This window comes from Topomyia yanbarensis, chromosome 1, assembly GCF_030247195.1.
Source record: "Topomyia yanbarensis strain Yona2022 chromosome 1, ASM3024719v1, whole genome shotgun sequence".
In the NCBI taxonomy this organism is placed as follows: Eukaryota; Metazoa; Arthropoda; class Insecta; order Diptera; family Culicidae; genus Topomyia; species Topomyia yanbarensis.
In genome coordinates, this window is record NC_080670.1 from 9692527 (window position 1) to 9714011 (window position 21485).

General features: G+C 39.8%; 2 protein-coding genes across 3 annotated transcripts in view; both read left to right on the top strand.

The window, feature by feature from the left end:
* Nucleotides 1-20686, top strand: part of LOC131676834 (ATP-binding cassette sub-family G member 5) — a 35898-nt gene extending 15212 nt beyond the window's left edge. The window contains exons 4-6 of the mRNA XM_058956184.1: nucleotides 19451-19830; nucleotides 19897-20227; nucleotides 20300-20686. Of these exons, the coding sequence (XP_058812167.1) occupies nucleotides 19451-19830; nucleotides 19897-20227; nucleotides 20300-20600 (1012 nt within the window). The 3' untranslated portion in view covers nucleotides 20601-20686. The remainder of the gene's footprint in view (nucleotides 1-19450; nucleotides 19831-19896; nucleotides 20228-20299) is intronic.
* On the top strand, nucleotides 10599-13744 carry LOC131676832 (uncharacterized). Of its 2 annotated transcripts, none has more exons than XM_058956182.1 (2): nucleotides 10599-11089; nucleotides 11805-13744. In XM_058956182.1, the coding sequence occupies exons 1-2, from the start codon at nucleotides 10907-10909 to the stop codon at nucleotides 13704-13706; spliced, it is 2085 nt and encodes a 694-aa protein (XP_058812165.1). In that variant the 5' UTR covers nucleotides 10599-10906; the 3' UTR covers nucleotides 13707-13744. The 2 variants fall into 2 exon arrangements, with proteins under 2 accessions (XP_058812165.1, XP_058812166.1); XM_058956183.1 differs by lacking the exon at nucleotides 10599-11089 and adding an exon at nucleotides 11386-11479.
* Nucleotides 20687-21485: the final 799 nt, after the last annotated feature.

The window sequence follows — 21485 nt, forward strand, 5'->3', positions numbered from 1 at the left end:
GGCGGCGGCGTAAGCGACATTTTTGGCCGGCGGCGGCGGCGTTGGCGGCGTCACGCCGTTGGACCCTATCGGCGGCGGCGCGCCGGCGTGTGTCGGCGTGACGAATATTGACGCCTAGGTAACTAAAAAAAATTCTTAACAGTACAATTCCTTTCCCAAATTTTCGGTTGCTATTGTAACAGACTTCACAACACATACAAACAAACGTTACAGTTTGAAGAAAATCTAAAAAATCATCGCCCACGATGTACTAGCGACATCTGTTGAACACATTGCACAAAATGTAATTCTCGCAACCATATCAATTTTTTTTTCAACTGATGCTCCAATAGTGACCACCCTGCTTGCCAAATGCAAGATAATAAATGAAAGGTGGAACTATTTTTACAGTTGTAAAATTTGAAGAACGAAATAGAAAAATTGGCGATGTCGCATACTACGACCTCGCATGAAATAATGATTGCAATGGACAAATTTGAAGAATGCAGAGTAACGACTGTATTTCAATAACCCATAATAATTATTTATTGTTCTATATTTGGGAAATTAAGCAACGGTAAAACATTTTTTGTTTTGTTTGAGGAAATTAATTGTTGTTGTCGTTTCATTGTTTTTTGTTTCTATTTAGTCATCTTTACCGTAAGCCCGGGGACAATTGACAGCTCCCATATATTGAATTCATAAGCAAATTTTGGGGTGATTTGGTGATGTCATGGCGGCTCGAATGGAGCGAAATTTGAAAAAGGCGCATCCCATTTATTATTTTCCATATCTGTGGAAAATAATCAATTAAAGCATTTATACCATTTCTACCATTTCTTTTTGCTGCTAGAATTCTAATAAAACACAAATTCTATTCAAAACGAATGGTTGTGATGTACTTTCATTGGCCAAAATGTTTTTCATTTACATTTCTCGAGATAAAAAGCACCAATGATTTAACGGTTTCAAACTTCACACAACAAGAAAACCAAAACATGTTTAGGAGGGAAGAGAGCCGGTTGTTAAAAACAACGACTTCCAGCTAAATATATAATAAGATTTATGTAACTTTGCTGACGGTTTTCAGTTAGGGATAAATTTATTCTCTAATAATAGTTTTCTTTATTAACATTTTGGAATAAGCTTTTTCTAAATGTTGTTCTAGCCGCATTGACGGCGTTCATAACATACGTAACGAAACACGCTTTTCTCTTGAAACTTTTTCGTTTCGTTGTTCGTGGTACTCATACAGAGAAGGCATCCTAGCGCCACCACCAAATCGGTGGTGCATATATGAAACAAGAATTATCTGTCAAGTTGTCCCTGGGTTGTTTACCGTCGCTCTTTTAGAATCCCGCAGATATCAGGAACCCTAACACGAGGCGTTATTATTGGCATTACTGCGCAGAAATGTCACTTTTAATGATCGTGTAAGGACACCTTTCAAGGTAGACACATTACTTCATTTTCCAGGCTGGTGTTTACTTTTACATCTTGTAAGTACAAAATCGCCAATGATAAGGAATACGATTCTCTGGCACTACATTTTCTTACAACGTACGGTCTGCTTCTATCTTGAGTGCAAAGTATGCTCGATTTGCTGGAATAATACAGATCTACACCCTGACGAAACCTAAATATACAGTTACTATCAATCATAATCATTCCACGACTTGACGTGCTAGCTCCTGTTAGGTTGAAATTGATCACTAAACAAGTCTGATTGAAAATGGTCTGAGCGTTCTCTAGTTTTTCTAGCACCTGCACCCCGCCAATTTCTCCAGCAGTTCCGGGGACCAACGAATTCTAATCCATTGCATACATTCGATACACCGAATCAATTAAATTACTAACGTCCTGTTATGTGCTTACTCACCGATCGGCATCGTGTTGTAACTTAAGAAATGGTTGTGAACAACTCCCATCTTGGACACTTCGACAAGAATGAATTTTTCATTTCCTGCCCATATTGTTTGTTTTGGTTTGCATGAGATTAAAAAGACCGTAACGTTTTCGGGTGAGTGCGGAAACTAAGTAACGCAATTAGCTCTGTGTCAAAATCTCACTAACGCCACCGATTTGTAATTGAAATCGACCGTTTTTTCTACGAGTGATGAAAATTCATCTCTTGTTACGTCTTATTTGTCTGTGATACCGGGCCGGTGCAACTGACACTGAAAATCTTTCTTGAGTGGGGCTAGATCACACGATGAATAATTTATGAGACTAGACATCTTACCCTCTGCATCGCCACATCTGTGCACCAGCGTCGCGAAAAGTCAAGATCACTTTGCTCAACTATTCTTCGGGAAAAAAAAATTTAAAATAGGTGACGATTCAATCAATTATAAATAAACCTCGTATTGAAAATAAATGTTGTGTTTTCACAAAACTAGTTCACGTAAAAAAAAACATTATACTGAAATGTTTAGTAGGTGGTTGTGTCTGAATATGTTTAATATTTTTATGATTCTAATTCATAACTCGATGAAATATTGATTTGTATTAACTTTATTGACTAAAACAGTCAAGAATTAAACGACGTGCAACGATTTTCGTAAATTCTCGTCGTGTTATCGTGATATTTTAGTCTTGAGCTTACCGTTGGATTTTTTACACAGAGTCACGTGTCTTATAGTTTTCTACATTGTTTCACGGACATGAATTGTGGCTAGGTAATGTATTTTGTTCAGTTTCATTTAATTCCGAACATTTCTCTGAATTTTAACAAAGGAATAATAGGGTTACAGGTCCTAGTAATGTCTTTGTATCTAATGCTCGTGCCTCTGAGACTGGTTGCTAGCAGTTGTACACAATAGCTCACATAGAAATTTCAAAACCAAAAAGCAGAGCGAATAATCCATGAGTTCCTTGTAATTGTTTACGTAAGTATAATAAGATTATGTGGAAAATTAATTACTTCATGAATTACATCATGAACAGTTTCACGAACTCGACTGGTGAATCGTGTGTAGCATATTAGGAATTAAGAATCGGTTAAAAAATCAATGAATAATACACTGCGTTCCAGTGAAATTGATTACGTGCAAAGATTAGGATCAGGCACATAATCGTAAATTTCAGGCACATATATCTTGAAAGTGGAAGTTTTTTTTAATTTGTGGACCATTTCACGCACACGAATGGTGAATTGAAACTTATATGCTCACAATCATAACCAGTTGACGAAGCAAGAATGGATCTTTGAATTATATAACGAGTGTCGTGTAATGGTTTTCGAGAAAATATCAAGATTATTTTAATTTTGTAATCCAATTGACGACCAGTAATACCAAATAATGATCAAGATGTGATAAATCATCAATCAGTTAACGTCGTATATTCGACCCAAGGACAATGTTCTTAGATTTGTGGATAAAATTATGAGTCAACAATTTTAGAGTTCGCGAATTGTCGGCGCGGGAAAAATGCATCGGCGGCGCGCCGCCGATCTACCGTTCGGCGTCGGCGTACGTTAAAAATTACCGGCGGCGGCGGCGTGGCGCGGCGGCGCACAGGTCTACAGCAGAATGGTTATACAATATGAGAAAGGGGGTGGGCGTTGCGTAGTTGGTAAATCGATTGCCTTGCACGCAGCGCACCTGGGTTCGAGTCCCGACCCCGCATATAGGGTTAAAAAAATTTCATAAGAGACCCGAAGAGGCGAATGATCTAAAGGTTAAAACCTTTATAAAATTAAAAAAAAAAACAATAAAAAAAACAATTTGAGAATGTACATTTTGAACAGCAAAAAAATAAAATAAAAGAATTAAACATATTTTAAATGTAAAAAACCGGAGTCTGAAGAATGTCAAAATCCCGTCAAACTGCAGTTTTCTACTTAACCCTTTTATGACCGCGTTGTTCATGAAAAACAACATTACGAAGCTACTACACTGAAAACACTAATCAATTACGCTCACTTCCATCAGTTCGGTGAAACAATCAGCGTTTTTAATAAATAAAACTCTTGTGAAGTTATATTTTTTCAGGAATGAATATGAAACTACGAGTAACAAGTTAACAAACAATTAACGATCACATATTCCAATTCAGTTAAATACTTTTGAATAATAAAATGTTCCATATAGAGTGAAGACCCGATTTTATCTATTCCCGATTTTATCAGATTTATATGAGAATTAATAGTTGGTAGTTTGATGGGCTCTAGCAGACGAACCAAGTTAAATTCGAGTAAATCATTTCTTGACAATATTTTTCTTATCGTAGACATCCGAAATGCGCAAAAAAATTGTTTTATTTTTTTAATTTGGCACTGTCAGACCCCCTGTCAGGCTGATAAGGGGAATTTAAGCTAAGTAATCAGGAAAGGTGTCTTAAAAAGAAAGAAAAATATATGTCCTGATTTTATCAATGTCCATCAATGTGTTTATTAGCCTAAAATTCACCAAGGGGCTGATAATAACGTGTTTTCACTGTATACACTATGTAACTAGTTCATAAACATATATACAATTTCACGACCTATTTGTTTTTTAAAGAAGCAGATCGAAAATTTGATCAAATGATGGTTTTTACGAAGAAATGTGAAGCGAAAAACTGTTTTTATCTCACTGCCTGGAGTTCAGGGGCGGATCCAGAAAATAATTTCGGGAGGGGTTCGAAATTTTGATTTTAATATGAACATTGTACAATACGTAATACGTAAAAACCACATTTAATGAAAATCAGTATTGGTTGTCAAATTTGGTTTGAAAAGATTTTGAGTTTGAAATTAATATAAAATTCAAACTAATTTAAAATTTCTCAACAAGTTCAAAATTTTCGGGAGGGGTAGGACCCTCAGGACTCTCCCCCCTAGGGCTCGTTTGGCAGCTTCCGTTCTAATGAATGCAGACGGCATTTGGCCATCGGATAGTTATTCGGAAAGTTCAGGTTGTCAGTTTTCTACAAGAGTCCAGTCTCAAATCCGGATGCAGTTCGCCGTATAGTTTCTTTTAACTGTCGCCTGGCACGGTGATCCTCCTCCGATTCTAGGATTTTACCAGAACAAAGTAATCCCATGTTTTCCAAAGTGAAATAGTTTCGCAGTTGGTCGTTGAGCAAAAATCTGCAGCTTCGGCGGTATGAAAGTTGACAAACGCATTTATTTTGCTTGGTACACATCGATATATACCCCATCCGGGTCTACACTTTGCTGCAATGGGTTCTTCAGGCTGACCTTGTCGCAGTTTAAGCGGAACACCCAAACGTAGGTTATCTAAACCGATGAGAAGTTTTGGTTGGACAAGTTCATAATCTTTCACCGGCAGTCCCCGAAGGTGAGGAAACATCTGCGATAGTTCATTACACTTCAATGTTTGGGAAGGTAGAACGAAATTATTGACGGTGCGAGCATTAAGCAACTTGTATTTAGTGGCGCAGGAATCACCTGAAATGTTTAACTGAACTTTTTGCGATAGCGATTTTTCACGTGTAACATTGCCTTTCCACCGCAGCGTCAGTGGCTCTGGTGTTCCGACTAAACCTAGTTCTTCTACTTTCTCCAACAGTGTCAACGACGATCCTTCATCTATGAAGGCAAAGATCGGTCTGGATCGTTGTCCTCCGTACAGGACTACGAATATTATGCGAAAACATATATTTCATAGAAGTAAGGAAGGAGGCGGAAACGTTAACCGAATGAGCAGTAGAGCACATTTGGTGGAGAAGAGAGTTATGCTTAAGACGACATCCCTCTATATCGCAACCCTGCCATGATTAGCAAGGCCATTTTCCGTGACTGCTTAACAACCACAATATGGTCCACGAGATTTTGAACGGCTTACCCAAACTCCATTATAGCTTCCAAACGATCGTGTCTCGGGGCTGGAACATTTTTTATTTTCCCTATTAGCGATCGAATGAGCAGTTCTGCTGTAGAGTGTTCGAAGCGTCTGGATCACATGTGTAACTCCTGAGGGCAGCAATAAACGACTTCTTACTGATTCGAGAGCGCGACCCTTTAGGCTCCGTTGTAGACGTATTCGGTTTTCTGTATCGGAAAAGCCGCAGGTAACGGTCGATTGTTCGAAGCTGCTAATGAATATGGGCCAGTCTTCAGGGTTACCACTGAAGGGAGGGAGTTCCTTCCCCAAAACATGTCGAGCAGCTGTTTGTTGCGTATCCAACATCGCAGGATATCTTCCAGGTCTCACAATGACCTGCGGCAATAATTGTGCTTGAGGGAATATCACCTGTTGAGCCCTATCAAGGGAAACGTCGTCGTAGTTTGAAGTCGGATAAGGAGGAATCGGATGATCTCTGACATGATCCTGTCCAGTTGCCCCATCCTTTATGCTTTCTGATGGGTCAATGGGAATCTCGTATGATTTCGAGCCGATTTTACTGTCTTCTGATTCATTCCCAGTTGATCGTCCACCTTGTCTTCCTAGCCACGCGAGTTGTCTCCTTCGACCCGATTAGTGATCCGGCTGTTGATCCGCCCTTGCCACTAGCTTCTGCTGCAATTTGCTGGAAGAGATTCCCTTCTTGTTTTAGCGACTCCTGACGAAAAAGTTGCTGCTTCGCATGAAAAGTGTTGCCCTCCTTTAGTTTCAATTCTCGTAGCTGACGTTCCTCTTCCATTAGTATTTTCTTATCAGCAAGATTGTCACTTTGAAACGATCCTCTTCATCGTTACGGTGTTTTCACCAAAATTCTTGAAGAATGCTAGGTTAGGTTTCTGCAAGTCTCGATAGTAAGAATACGGGGATTTGTGTTTTGATGTCTGTACAAGTAGCATCTAGGATTGTATCTAGAGTTTAGTTCACATTCCTTTGGACTGCGACTTCTAGGTTTAATTCAATTCACCTATCTTTTAGGATTAGGCTGGTTCTAGCACTGTAGAAATTGATCAATTATCTAGTACTATTAAGTAATTAATTACGTAGCCGATAATTTCACTGGTTTTTTTTTTTTAACTGAAACAAAGATTCCAATGCATTGCTGCATTGTATTATTCTGGAAGGTCATATTTCGCCGAAATTGAGAAACAAGGAATAATAAAATCATTCACATGCCATTTGCTGCAATTGAGCATAAGTAACATTCCCGAAATTCCATTTTTTATAAACAATATGTAATTAGTATTACAAAGGATGAATCTATCATAAATTCTCGACAACCGGCTGCCCAGAAAAATAAACACATGATAACGCTTCTGCGAGATGCATAGATCGTATCAATTACACGGTACTAAAATTCTAAAAAAAAATGAATGTGCTTTCCAAGTGATCTAGGAACGACAGTAGGTCTGGTTCAACACAAAATCACATTTGATCAGTTTAATATATCCTCAAAATCATGATTTATAGCAAAAAAACAATTTCTCGGAACTTGCGGCACTAAGAGTTTAGTTACGCGGTCATTTCTCAATTTTCGAGCGTTCTTTAAAGAAAAACAAATGGCTTTTGTCCATTTGTTAAAAATCTTTTGTGGTTTTGGAGCAAAAATATGAAAATAGCCATTATTTTGCGACATTTTTTTTTCTAAAAATTGTTCAACATTTTTTTGTAAACAATTCCATATCTAACATTTACATTCCACATCTAACGACCTAAATCGGTTGAAAAATAAAACTCTGCCGTTATTTTTTTTTCTATATTAGAAGTTTGCTCACAAGAACTTTTAAGGAGACAATCTCAAAAACTTTTCAAAAAACTACTAAATTCAAAAGCATATGTGTAAACTACATAACTACAATTTGATGATAAACAGGTCGTTTGATACAGAACTAAATTTTCAACAAAACAAATACGCTTCCTTATAAGAATGGTGAGCGATTTTCCCAAAATCGCATATTACTTTTTACAAATAAACGTAACATACTAAGCGGAAAAAAATTCTCTCCAGAATACTCAACAAATTGAAAATCGGTCGAAAAATTAACGCGCAGCTAATTTTTTATTGTCGAATGACCCGAAAAATAGTTCTTTTTGCTATAAATCAAGATTTTGAGGGTATACACCGTTTTTCATACATTATTTTGTGTTACATTTGATGAGATCTACAACATCTAGTATAGATAACTTGAAAAGTACAAAATCACTATAGTACCGTGTTATCAAGGTGACTCAACATCAACCGGAACTAATTGAAAAAGTTTGAATAAATCATGTGAAGTAGAGCTAGAGATAGAAAGAGATTTTTGCGACGCGACAGTGCAATACTTATTCTATTACAACTTCAGTTCCACAAATTTTCTTTGAAAAGTAAAATGGAATCTCTTTGGAAAGATCTTTTTGAGCACAATTATGATCTGATAAAATTATAATGTTATTAGAAAAATTATAAAAAAATATATGTTACGTGACGTGACAACGAAAAATCAAGAAAAACTTCCATCAGTTCCAAATCAGCTAGTGATCCACTATTTGAGAAAATCTACTTTAATCTCTTATTTTAGCTTCAATTTTTATGAACTTACTTCAAACAGATGAAAATTTCAACGAGCCCCACTTTTTTTCTTCGTGGTTATAAAGTTAAAGGTCTCTACAAGTCACATTCCAGCTGTCGCTTCGTGGGTTATTAGAAAGTTTGTTGAACCTTTTTTTTTAATATTTTTGATAAAAACAACCTTTAAATGTCGTGATATTACTTATCACTCTATGAAGCATTTTCATTATCGTATATTTTCAAAGATTTAGGAATAAAACATTGATTTCTAAATATATTTTTCATAAAAAAATGTTAAAATTCATTTTCTCGAGTATTTTTTTAAATATCATGTAGCGCCATCTACATAGGTTATAAAGTATAGATGTCTTCAGTACATGTGTTAAAATATCAAAACAAACAACTTTACCGAAAAAAGTTTTTTGGTAGAACACCTCTATCGAAAGATAGAACTGATCTAGATCAGTTTATACTTATCTAGATCAAAACCAAAGTTGTCAAAATAATGATCATTTCCATCTAAAATACTTTGCTAAAGAGGTTTTGAGAGTCAAAAGTAGCATTTTTTCCCACTGTACGACGTCTGAATTTGATAAAATCATGAATAAAATTGCATTTGCTTATTTTTTCTTTCATCTCATTCCATTTCACATACGATTAAAAATTCTTGAAACATTTTTGAAGTCGCTAATTGAAAATCCAAACTTTAAAAATAGGGTTTCATTTTTGGCATGGTTCCGGTTTTGCCTACTGAAAAAACTAAAATTGTTGCCAAAAACGGAATCCTACTGTACTGAATTTTTCGAAAAGGATACCCGAATAGAAATGTACAGTAACAAAACCATGATTTTCACTGTGACAGTACAGTAATTTTACAATAATTAACAGTAAGTTTTAGTGTTATGCTACAATACAAAAACATTAAACTTTAACGTTTTTACAGTAAATTAGAAAAAATTAAAAAAATGTAAAATAGAATTTTACAGTGAAAAAGGGGGGTGGTTATGTATCTTAACATTAAAAAAATCAATTTTTCTCCATACATTTTTTTCTCGAAAACAGTAAAATTTAATGTGAATGCACTGTATCAGTTTTTTGCTGAACAGTGAAATTTATTGTTACATGAAATTTTATTGTAAAACTACTGTGAGAACTTGGCATCGAACAATGTTGAAACAGTAATAACTATAATATTTATTGTTTTATGATTGTTTGTAGGGTAAATGCTATTGTAAAATTCTATCCGGGTATGATTATAAACACTCATAGTAATAGACTCGCGGATGTAAAAACCGCAAAACTGGCAACTAGAAAAACAAGCATGTTAAACTGGCATCACCCAAAAATGTGCAAGCTCGAACGTGCTCGACTGTATTCGATCATCTGTTTTTATCAAAATAATTTTTCAAGTGGTTCAATATATGAATCAAACGAGAAGTTATATGTTTGATACCGAGCAACAAGAAATTGAGAAAAGAAAGAAAAAAAATCCAATTTCTTCAGAAACACAAAGTTGATGAAAAAGAGCATAAGTAAAATGATTTTGTGTAGTTATATTGAACACAATAAATATCTTTCTAAATAACTTTGTGAAATACTAATACGAACACGAAAAGTGAAGCCTACGGTGAATAACAAAATATTTTTTTTTAAATAAAATCGCAATACTTGTTCTGCTTGTTTGCATTGAATGACGTCATGCTCGTTTGGCTCCGGATTTTGACAGTTCGTTTGGCTCGATAAAAGTACCTTCGCTGGTCTATTACTATGAGTGTCTATAGGTATGATCACAAATGCATTCTCATTTCCACCAACGAAAAAACTGGCGATCTGGCAACCTATACGATGCTCAGAAATAATTTCACATTAGTTCGTGCTTCTTCGTTGCTTCTTTCCACGCCATACCGCAACAGACCTTCGTCTATCCAATGCACGTATATACCGTCACACTCTTCGCTCATTTACCTGGGTGGTACAGCGCGCGATAGCGAACAATGCTGCCCGTACTGTACTCAAAACAGTCATCATGCTGCCTTCCCACCCAGCTACCTACCTTACAACATAGAAATACGAATAGGTACCGGTCTTTTGTGAATCCATGTTCGTTGTTCGTGTATTTCGTGTTCACCTGGTGCGCGCGGGGAAATGCGGTTACATGCGGGCAGCAGTCATGGAAAACGTGACTCTCAGACCAGAGCTGCGACGCGAGTTCTACCGCAGCGTCGAACCGCTCTCGCGAATCAGTCGGTCGTTGGGAGTGCGTTGGATCGGTTGTGTTTTGATTTTAGTGCAATTCGTACGAACATAATATACAGGTGGTTATTGCTCTCAGCAGGTCAGTGTGCGTGCGTGACTGCACAAGGAAAAGGAAGGAAAAAAAAGAAGCTATATAGACGAAGACAAGCTACAAGCAGACAGGACATGCAACTCTCGTTGCACCAGTTCATGAGGAACTGCAAATTGCAAGCACCAAACTTGTTCTCTGTGCAATTGCTAAAATTTGTCGAAAGATTCGTGACCTGTGAGGATGTTACGGCGTGATCAAACAACACCATGCTCATCGACGTCATCTCCAGTGGACAGTACGGTGACGGTGCGTGACTTACGGAGTAAAAGTATAGACGAGCTGAGAGTTGACAGGAAGGAAGCGATGTACATGCCGGTCGGGATCAATCAGATCAAAGAAGAAGCGTCAGATCCCGATATTCAGGTACGTAATTACGAGTGGTACGTGAATCGTGACGTGGTCGGCAGCCACCCCAAAATGGCGGACCTTGTTCACGAGCTGTGAAAGTGACTGGCTGAGCCAACATACATTATCCAGCGTTGCTCGGTGTTGGAGAACGAAATGGAACACAAACAAGTGGCAAAACCAACTTGACGAGCTTGTCGGTGGTTGTTTGCGTTTGAACTAGGAAACAGAGAAGACACAGATGAGAGTGAGTGGTTTGTTTTGTACCGTTATGGTAAATGCGAGAGTGAGTGTCAGACTTCAGTTTTGCCACTCACTCTCCGTTCGCTGGTTGTACTTCAAAATTGGTCGTGACGTGATATCGTGATCAACAAAGTGAAAATGGATTACAACCTACAACAGTGGCAGGTCCGCAGTTTGAATCGCTCATTGTTTATAGATTTGTGTTACAATGATGTACACTGTACACGGTTTTTTTCACTTGAGATTCCATTTTCATTGTCTGATACTAATATGCCGAAGAAAATTTAATGTTAAGTTTGCGTGTTTAGCTGCACGAGAATAGTGATTGCTTTTGAAATGCAATTTTTTTCACAATATAGGACAGAAGTAAATCAAACTTTTGACCTGCAATCACAACCTGTCAAGTTATTCAACCAGTCACATCACAGCATCGCATTCACGTATGGTAAAATTGTTTAACGAGTTAACCAAATATTCCCACTCTTTTCAGGCTGACTCAGAAGTATCGCTCGATGCCAACAGCACACTCGCTCAGGTGCTGGAGGATTTTTCCAACGACGAGGCACCCCACGAGCCGGAAATCGAAATCAAGACACACTCGCGCTCACTGGACGAAACGTTCCGAAAGCAACAGCATTCAGTGTCGCAGAAAGCCATCCAGTTTCAACTAGGAAACATTTCTTATCACCTGGCAGATCAGATGTTCAAAGCTACGCCAATCAATCTTCTCACTAAGGACATGCTGGAGCAAAAGATCACGGAGAAGGATCCGGATCTGGTTTACCGGAAGCATCACAATAATAACAGCACGTGGTCCAGGTACATGCCGATGTACTACAAAGGAGTCAAACAGAACTACGTTCGTTGTTTGGAGTGTGGTTGGTTGGTACTGCACAAGGCTAGCACTGGTACAGGATCTTTGTTGAGGCATAAATGTAAGATCAAACTCCCGTCAGGTGTAGAGGTGAAAATCGAACAGCAGCCTGCCTCCAATCGAAATCTTCCTGCCAAAGCATCGGCTGCGGTAGGACCAACACCATCTCACACGGTCAAGTTTCAGACAACTCAAATGCCTCAGAACGTAGTTGATGACCTTGTCCGACAGCAGGCCTGTTTCCTGTACAAAGATCTCAGCAGTGTGGATATGTTTGACAGTCTCAGTTTTCGAACGTTTGCTCAGATGTTGGTTAATATTGGAGTTTTTTACGGTCAACAAGATGTTGGATTTCTTGCCGACAAGTCAAGCCTACTGGAACGAGTTATTCCTTCTATTTACCAGCAAGCAAGAACCCAACTAAATCAAGCTTTGCAGGATTGTGATCTTAGTTATAGTTTTAACATGTTCCGGAATGAGGCGGAGCAGAGGACGTATGTCACTATTAATTCCTACACCATTGCCGAAGATTACTATTTTCGTAAAATCAATGTCAAGACTGTGCCTGTCGATGACGTGCCGTCGTTCATTGATGGGTTCCCAACAATCATCGCCGAGATGTTGGAAAGGGAACAGACTGAACCCCTCAAGTTGGTGTATGGATCAGAGCTGGAAGTGCCGCGTGCTGGTGAATTTGAGATAATTCCTTGCGTTGTCACAGCTCTCTGGCAAACCATGAAAAAAATTATGGATTCGTTTCAATATGATAGTGAGCAGTATGTTGAGAAAATTTTTACACTAGATGATAATGACGACGAAGAGGATACAATGAAAAAGATTTTGGCTCCGTTTAAGGAACCAATCAAAAGTCTGACTTCGGAAGGCAACGTAACAATCAGTGAAGTAGTTCTCTGGAAAAAGAAGCTAGAGAGGTACTTCCGTGTGGAGGAAGATGACGCCGAAAACCTGAAGACTATTAAAGAATCATTCCAGTTGCAGATTAAGCAAAGCTTCAAGCTGCACGATTATCATAAAATAGCGGTTTTTCTTGATCCGAAGTTCAAAGGGCTTCGATTCCTCACCGAGGAGGAACGCAACGAAACGCTCGCCATCGTGAAGCAACAACTTCAGCGCGATCAGGATGGCATCGAGCAGCTGAAGAAGATCTACTCATGTGGCAAAAAGGATAACATCGAAATACGAAAGGAGACCAAGTTTTATGAATTCATGGATGCATCCCTGGAGGTTGAAACGGCCGATGTGGTCGACGACGAGATCCGCCAGTACGTGGATATTAAGCTGGAGACGCCGATAGACATCCTGAGCTACTGGCGCAACGAAAATGCATTTCCCCTGCTGAAGAAACTCTGCCAGCGGGTACTGAACATTCCGGCAGCCTGTGATGATATGAAGCTGCGATTCGGCCGAGCCGAGCAGCGGGATTTTTTCAAGAAGCGAACCGTGCTGCGGAACGAGGAAATCGATATGATGCTCTATCTGAACCAGAACGGTCCGTGAATAAAAAAGACTTGAAGTGTTTTATTTATACAGATAAATTGCGGCGTTTTTATGGCAATGATGTCGTATGTATGGGGTGCTGGTTCGATTTTTTCAGGAAGGCGCAGAACTACATATTTTTGGACGCTAATTAAATTGCATCTCAAAAAATACCGCACAAGCAATTGAGGAAAATTTGATTAATAGAAGAAAACCATGACGATTACTTACCACTATGAAAGTTTATATGGTTCTTTTCCATAAAGGATAGTGCGCTACTGTGGTGGTATTAATAGGTGGCACCATGGATTTAATGGCATAGGTACAGTCGGTGCTACACTCATTCAAACTTGGGTGTAATCTGTCTCTTTTGACATAACACCTGTGTAAATCCTACAATAGCATATTTGTACCTAAGAGAAGAGAAGACAACAGCGAACTAATTTGATCCAGTCTTAACATCAAGGTTGAACTAGCTCCTGACCGGTCGTTTTGTCAATCAAGAGCGTTAAATTTGTTAAGAGAAACATCAATTAAAATAAAATGTTACTTTTGAATACAGCTGAATGTGTGAATTCTTGGTTCAGAAGCGGGGTATAATAAATTATTTTCAACAATTGTGGGAAGCATGCAAATTGATTCTGGTAACGATGGTCGCTTGTTTGCTTTAGATTTTCGGTAAGACCTAGTAGAGAAAAATTAAAAAGATCAAGAAACCTGTTGTCTTCTCTTATCTTACACTATTATTCTTGTTTACGACGAATGCGATATTCGTTCGAAAGTGATTCAGAACGAATAGTAAGCCTATTTGATTTTAATGTCGTAAACGGGAATACAAACCACTTTCGAACGAATCTCGCATTCGTCGTAAACAAGAATAAGGGTGAAAAGCAGTGTAGCATCGAGTAAAAACCGTGTCTTGGTGGTGTAATAGTCGCGTGACTGTTACGACTGGGAACACTGGCGGTTTTTCATCGCTGCCTACCAAGAGGACCGCAGGAGTTGTCGGGAAAGTGACGTCATCGAAGTAGTAGTAGCTGTTTCCGGTTATCACTCAGCGAGTCAGTCAGATTTTAATCTCGAACGAGTAAAACGTGTTTCTATATATTGTAACATTTCCGTTGTTTTATTACGGCTTCAGTGCCCTCTTCCACGGCTACAAAAGTGGTGGCGATTCGCGTGGAAGTTTTGCGAACGAAATTGCATTTAAGTCAGGAGTACGCGGTGATTAAAATTTACGCGGAGTACGCGGTGACGAAAATTTCACCACCCGCGCGTAAAAAAAAGGAAGAGGAGCATCACCATGGATAACGACGACCAGCAGCAACAGTCGTCGTTTCTCGGCCAGTAATCACCGTTTCCCGGCCAACAAATGTCGGTGAATGGTCATCATCTTGATGGCACGGTAGTTCCCGGCCAACAAGTGCCGTTTAACTTACCTCCAGCAGGAGTCGCGGACATGCTAGCCAACAGCTTCCTTCAACCGACACTTTGTTACTCCAGTGTGTGCAGATGATAACGCAGGTCCTCAGCCGGCAGCAGCGCACTGAAGAATAGCAGCAAGATTTTTTTACAGGCGGCAATCAACCGACAGGTACCGCCCAATTCGGAAATGATTCTGGACAGTTTGGCCTCCAACATAAAAGAGTTTCGTTACGAAGCCGACACACGAGTCACGTTCGGAGCCTGGTACGAAAGATAAGATGACCTTTTCGAAAAGGATTCAGCACGTTTTGAAGACCCAGCTTAGGTTAGGTTGCTGCTCAGGAAATTGGGTATTGCGGAGCACGACCGCTATATCAGCTACATATTACCGCAGGAGCCTAAGTATCTAAATTTTGCTGAGACGGTCAGTAAACTGAGAAGCCTCTCCAGCATCAAGTAGTCCATCGTGAGTAGACGGTACAAGTGTCTGCAGTTGGCCAAAACTCCGAGAGAGTATCACGTGGCATATGCTTGTAGAGTGAATAAACTATGTGTGGGATTTGACCTCGGTAAGCTGACGAAGGATCAATTCAAATGTCTTGTATATGTATATGGCTTGAAATCAGAGTGTGGTGTGGAAATTCGCAATCCAGAATTGAGGAGCGCGAGGACCTTATGCTGGAGCAGCTTTCGAAGGAAAATCAGCGACTGCCTAACGTCAAACACGATAGCGCCATGATAGAAGCAACAGCAACCTCCTTTCAGCAGATGCACGTGGTCAAACAAAAGCAGCTTCAGCGTCGCGATCAAATGCCACATAAACCTACCGCAAGCAACACGAATAGGCCAAAAACACCGTGTTGGTTCTGTGGTGCTTTTCATTTCATCAGGGACTGTTTATTTAAGAGCCACAAATGTTCCAACTGCAGCCGAATCGGGCATCGTGAAGGATACTGTGGTAGCGCCAAATAGTCTCGAAATTCACAGAAACGAAGACAGCAAAAAGTTAACAGTATTAGCGCATTTGCGGCCTTTCCCGATCGAATGGAACGGCCGCACTTTGTGAAACATCGCGCTTAGCCAATCTGTCATAATGTCGCAAATTTGCATAACAAAGGGCTAAATGAGAACACAAGTTGTGCCAATAATCAACCCTGCGTTATGCAACGTTTTTTGCAGGTCGAGTATGCCAAGTGGTGTCAGATTCACCACGATCAGTTAGATTCAAATATTCTTTTCAGATCACAGAATTGATAAAATTGGTATAAAAAGCTATACTTATCAATCAAATTCTGTTTTAAAAATTGTCCTTGCTTTTAAACCAAAATTGGATGCTTATTACTACCGCAAATAGCAAATACAAGTACTAGTTACACCAAAAACTTTCTGGCACCTTAGAGCGGCCTTTAGTAACCAGTTAGTTCGGTGTGTATGTTTCGGTGAATGTCTCATTAACGTTGTGGTGATCAACGAGTACCGACAGGTCGGTTCCGACAGCATGAAGTAACAAGTTACTTTACGCTTGTTCGGACATGCCGTAGACTCAGGTGATTCGCATTTCTAATGCCAAAAGATCTTGACTCTTGCGGTAGCAGACACAAAGTTAAGTCGCCGGTAAGCTCTAAGCTTGCATATATGATCCTTCCACGCTTTTCTAAACTTTCTCCCTTCAACTCCTTGCTCTCCCTTGAGTGTTTTGGCTCTTAATATTGAAAAATATACTTCACCTTCCAGTCCCTTGCTACCCGAGCAACACCAGTTGTTGACTAGCAGTTTCAGCAACATAATTCGTTACATAAAGGTATATGGCAACCATTATTGCGCTGGTTTAGCAACCCAAAAAGCGCACGTGTAAAAGCCTTTGCTTATGCAACTAATCGCTGTCGTTGCTTGTTACAAGTGCTGCTTGGGTAATTAAATGCCGTAACAACTGTTGACAAATTGACTCAATAAGTCGTTAACAAAAAATGATTAACAAAAAATGGTAAAAAAAGAAAAAAAAGGTAAAGAGAACCCAAGTAATAGGTAAAACTGCTAATTACTTGGCGAATGTAAACAACAGTGAGCCTAGCTAGTCGTTGTGTGTAAACTAGGCAGGATGACGGATCCAACTTCCAAATTAACACTAGTACATACACATTAGAGCAAAAGAGTGACAGTCCTCAGAGTCAAGGGTGGATCACTCCACGGAGACCACTGAAAATAAAGTAAGCACAGCAGCGAAAAAATCTTAGATTGGAAGGAACATTCTAGGGAGAAAGGTAGACAGAGGAATAAATTAACTTTCTGAAAAACATTTTTATTAACAACTACAATAAAATGAGTATTTGATCGAAGGGAAACCCCTCCAAAGCGAAGTGCCACTATCATCTTCGGCACCACTGGAGTCATCCGAAAAACCAAAAAATCCTTTTCGTAGTCCACTGAGGCCCCATCTTCATGTCATTCACCATGCTATCCAAAAAGTTCTTGAAGCGAATACGGTTCCCCGCTATCTTTGTAGGTACTCTTCCAATAACCCCAGACATTTAAAATCCCGGGCCACACAGTCATTCTAGGTGAAGCACGAACGACCAAACTTGAATGGAGCCGGAATTTGGTAATCCGTTGCCAATTGATGCATTGCATCGTTATCCGTCCGAAGAAGATCGGAGGAAGCTATCTTGAAACGTGTACCTTACGCATAATCGCATGATTTTCAAGACGTCTTCGTCTAACCTTAAAGAGCACTGGAACCATCCGGCACTGGCACAGCTAGCTACTCAGCTGATGAAGAAGGAACATACGAATCGCTATATAATTCGGAAATAATTATGAGTGCCATATCCCGAAACCAATGCCGATTGGCCTTCAAGAGAGTGGAAACCCGCAATCCATATAAAATCACGGGTGCAATCACAGTATCGTAAAGGGTGTCCCACATCAAATTGCACAATCACGAAACCTATTCCAGGATCACAAGCGTGTAGTGAAAGCGTGCAAGCGGAATGCCAATTCTTCGGCTAGGGATGTGGCTAAAAAGTTGAATCTGTCCAAGTCTTTCGTTCAGAGAGCCAAGGACCGGAAGGGACTGCACACGTACAAAGTGTAGAAGGTTCCTAATCATGATGAACGGGATAGTCACGGGCCCGGAAACTGTACACCCAGATGCTGATGAAGCCTCATTGTCTCATCGTGGATGATGAGACTTACGTCAAGGCAGACTTCCGGCAGCTTCCGGGCCTACGGTTTTTCACCGCCCAGCTCAAGTTTGATGTCCCGGAGGAAGTAAGGAAGCATAGTCTTTTAAAGTTTGTCAATAAATACATGATTTGGCAAGCGATTTGCTCATATGGAAAACGGAGTGCGCCTTTCGTAACTACCGGGACTGTGAACGGGGAGATCTACCTCAAAGAGTGTACAGAAACGTCTGCTTCTTCTGTTGCAGCAACACGAGGGCACTACGATCTTCTGGCCGTATCTAGTTTCGTGAAACTATTCAAATGTCCTGGAGTGGTAAAAAAGAAAACGGGGTCACTCTCGTATCCAAGGACATGAACCCCCCAACGCACCGTAACTAAGGCCCATCAAATCATCCCAAGGAGGTAAAATCTGAGGAAGACATGAAGACAGTGGGTTTCCGTACAAAGAAAGCTGCAGCCAGATGTTGGACAGAACCTAATGAATGGAGTTAAGCGTAAGGTGCGAGCGTACGGTTATAATATTGAAGTTGAATGAAATAAATATGCCAAAAACTTACTAATGGGTTTTATTGTCTGAAAGTATGATTAGAATCGGTCCACTAGGTAATTTTCTACAGCTTTTCTCTGTGATGTAATTTGATGTGGGACATTCTTTACATTCTCAAGAAGGTCAACCACACTAAACGGTACTTTTTGACGAATGATAAATCAGATTGATAAAGCCGAAGCGTTTTTTTTCACTCGATCAGATACCGTATCACTTCTACTTAAAGATTTCGTCACGCACGCACCTCAATAGCGTCTCTTTTAAGCTAACCGAAGACAATATGGCCCGAAAATGGCCTCCGAGTCTCTGTAATACAAAAGGTATGTGCTGCAGGTAAAGACGATCAAAAGCTTGACGAATATCAAGGAAGACAATGCAAATACAGTGACCCTTCTGCAAACGCTTCTCTAACGCGCAATAACAATCGGATCCTCAGCTGATCGGTTTCGATGAAAAGCAAACTTCTAGTTGGGTAAGGCAGCAACGAAGGAATCTGGAATATAAAATATTTAGGCAATATCAGATTTGGTCTTCCGCATGTGTGCAATCTTTTAATCTACTAGTTTTGAGAAATTCTTCCATCTAATTCTCTGCTATATTCGTTATTTCAGATCCCGTGACCGCTTCCTCGAATCTAGCCAGCAAATCGAAGCGCTGGTTGAACGATTCGCCCGAGAATCACCCATGCCGGAAGCGCCGATCAATCCCATTGGAAGTGGTAAGATTCCGTTGGCATATGGAAAACCCGGTGAGCTGAAAGTCTGGGGCATACTTTATCTGCGCCTTCTGGCGGCAACGTTTTCCTGTGGTTACGCTGGAATGAAGGCACTGTTTCTGAGACTGTTGGCGCTCCCGGCTGCCATGGGTCTAATTTGGCTATTCTACAGTCAAGTAGGAGACGACTCGCACGGCTTTTTCAGTAAGAGCGGAATGATTTTGACCGTTCTAGGCCTAAGCTATGGAGTCGGTATTTGGACAACGATTTGCCTATGTAAGCATAACTTTCATTAATTAATGTTTCGTTCGGTAGTTAACAAACTTCTCATTTTCCATCCAGTTCCGGCATGGAGAAAACGTTTCTGCCAAGAATACTCGGAAGGTCTTTACACTGGAGCCACGTTGCTAATAGCGTACAATGCCGTATCAATGCCATTCTCGTTCATTTCGGCCGCAATGGCTTCATGTGTCTTCTACCCACTCATCTTGAACCCGGCCAACCCTGATGGACTAACTTTCATGTACATCCTGGTCGCCCTGTGGACTAGCTTCGTGCTTGCCGAACAACTAAGCATCGCTTTTTTGCTGGTCATCAAATCCCAGATCAATGCAGCAATTGCTGTTTCATACATCCTGGTCATTTGTCTGTCTCTAGCCAGCGGAACTGTACGGTAAGTAGAAACGCCCGACTGCTATGCAACCGTTACTAACCGTTTCATTTTTCTTTTGCGCTCTAAATCTAGCTCCTACAAGGGACTTTCGCCGTGGTTGCAAGATAACGCTAAAGGCGTTCACACCAAGTACGCCAGTTCGCTGCTGCACACTACTATTTTCCATGCTCCCCGAATGCACTGTAATCCGGGAAATGGTGTGATTTGCCCCGTTCCAGCGGACTTCCTACTGGAGCGAATCGGCAAAGCCCATCCTCAGGAGACGACTGACATTGCCGCTTGTATCGCGTTTGCCCTTGGTCTCTGTGCATTCAATATGATTCTTTATCTGCTTCCGATGCCACGGTGTGTACGGAGAAAGTTCCGGGACTGATGTGTAATCGGAAATCCATAAATTAAGTTCAATCTTTCGATAGGGTTAGAGTATTTTTAAACGATAAATAAAATATTTAATAATAATCTATTATATCTTTTTTTTAAAAAGAATTTTGATATGATTCGAATGCAGGCCAGAAAAGGATCCTTTGTTGAATAATACCCTATTAACCCGGATATTAATAAGTAAACCAGTGCGGTCTATTTTTAACTTTCATGTTATGTTATTTTTGAGAACATTCATTTCTGTCAATGATATAAGATTTTAACAGAATGAGCATAAACATAGGATAATAACTGCAAAATACATTCCATTGTTATGGTTCAAATCTAGGACGGGACGTGCAAAGTGAAATAAAAATAAAATCCCAGGTTCAAATTACAGACACCGTTTTACCCGCAAACACTAAAGCGAAACTGTACCCGTTGGGATGACATTTTTTCGTCTACTACCCGGTTTTCCAGCTTTCCATTTTTTATATGAAACATTTTGTTTTAAAATTTTTTTGAGTTTTTTTTTATGGAACATCTTAAGGGGGTCTTCTGGTTGTGAGCCCGAAATTTTAACGTTATTCCAGGATGGATTGCAAAAAAAAATTACTTCTAATATTTTTGTTACGTTTTCTAATTCCATTTAACATCATCGATATATGCGGGAGCAAACTAAATAATATTTGGCCGCGTACGAAGAAGTATCTTGTCTACGTACCCGCCCAGGAAATAGAGATCGATGGTGTAGTCTCCGACAGGGGTCTTAATTTCGAAATATTGGGTTGGCTCCTTCAAGAACCTCTTGCTTCGGACAGTAAAAATTCTGGTTTGCTACCAATTGCGTTCAACAAACGTCAAGGAATATAAAAAACAACTTATTTTTTTATCAGCC

What these genes read in the sequence shown, in the direction of transcription:
- LOC131676832 (XM_058956182.1), top strand. Translation starts at nt 10,907, where the DNA reads ATGTTACGGCGTGATCAAACAACACCATGCTCATCGACGTCATCTCCA. An exon ending in CGTCAGATCCCGATATTCAG is followed by an intron (nt 11,090 to 11,804) that starts GTACGTAATTAC and finishes CACTCTTTTCAG; the next exon opens with GCTGACTCAGAAGTATCGCT.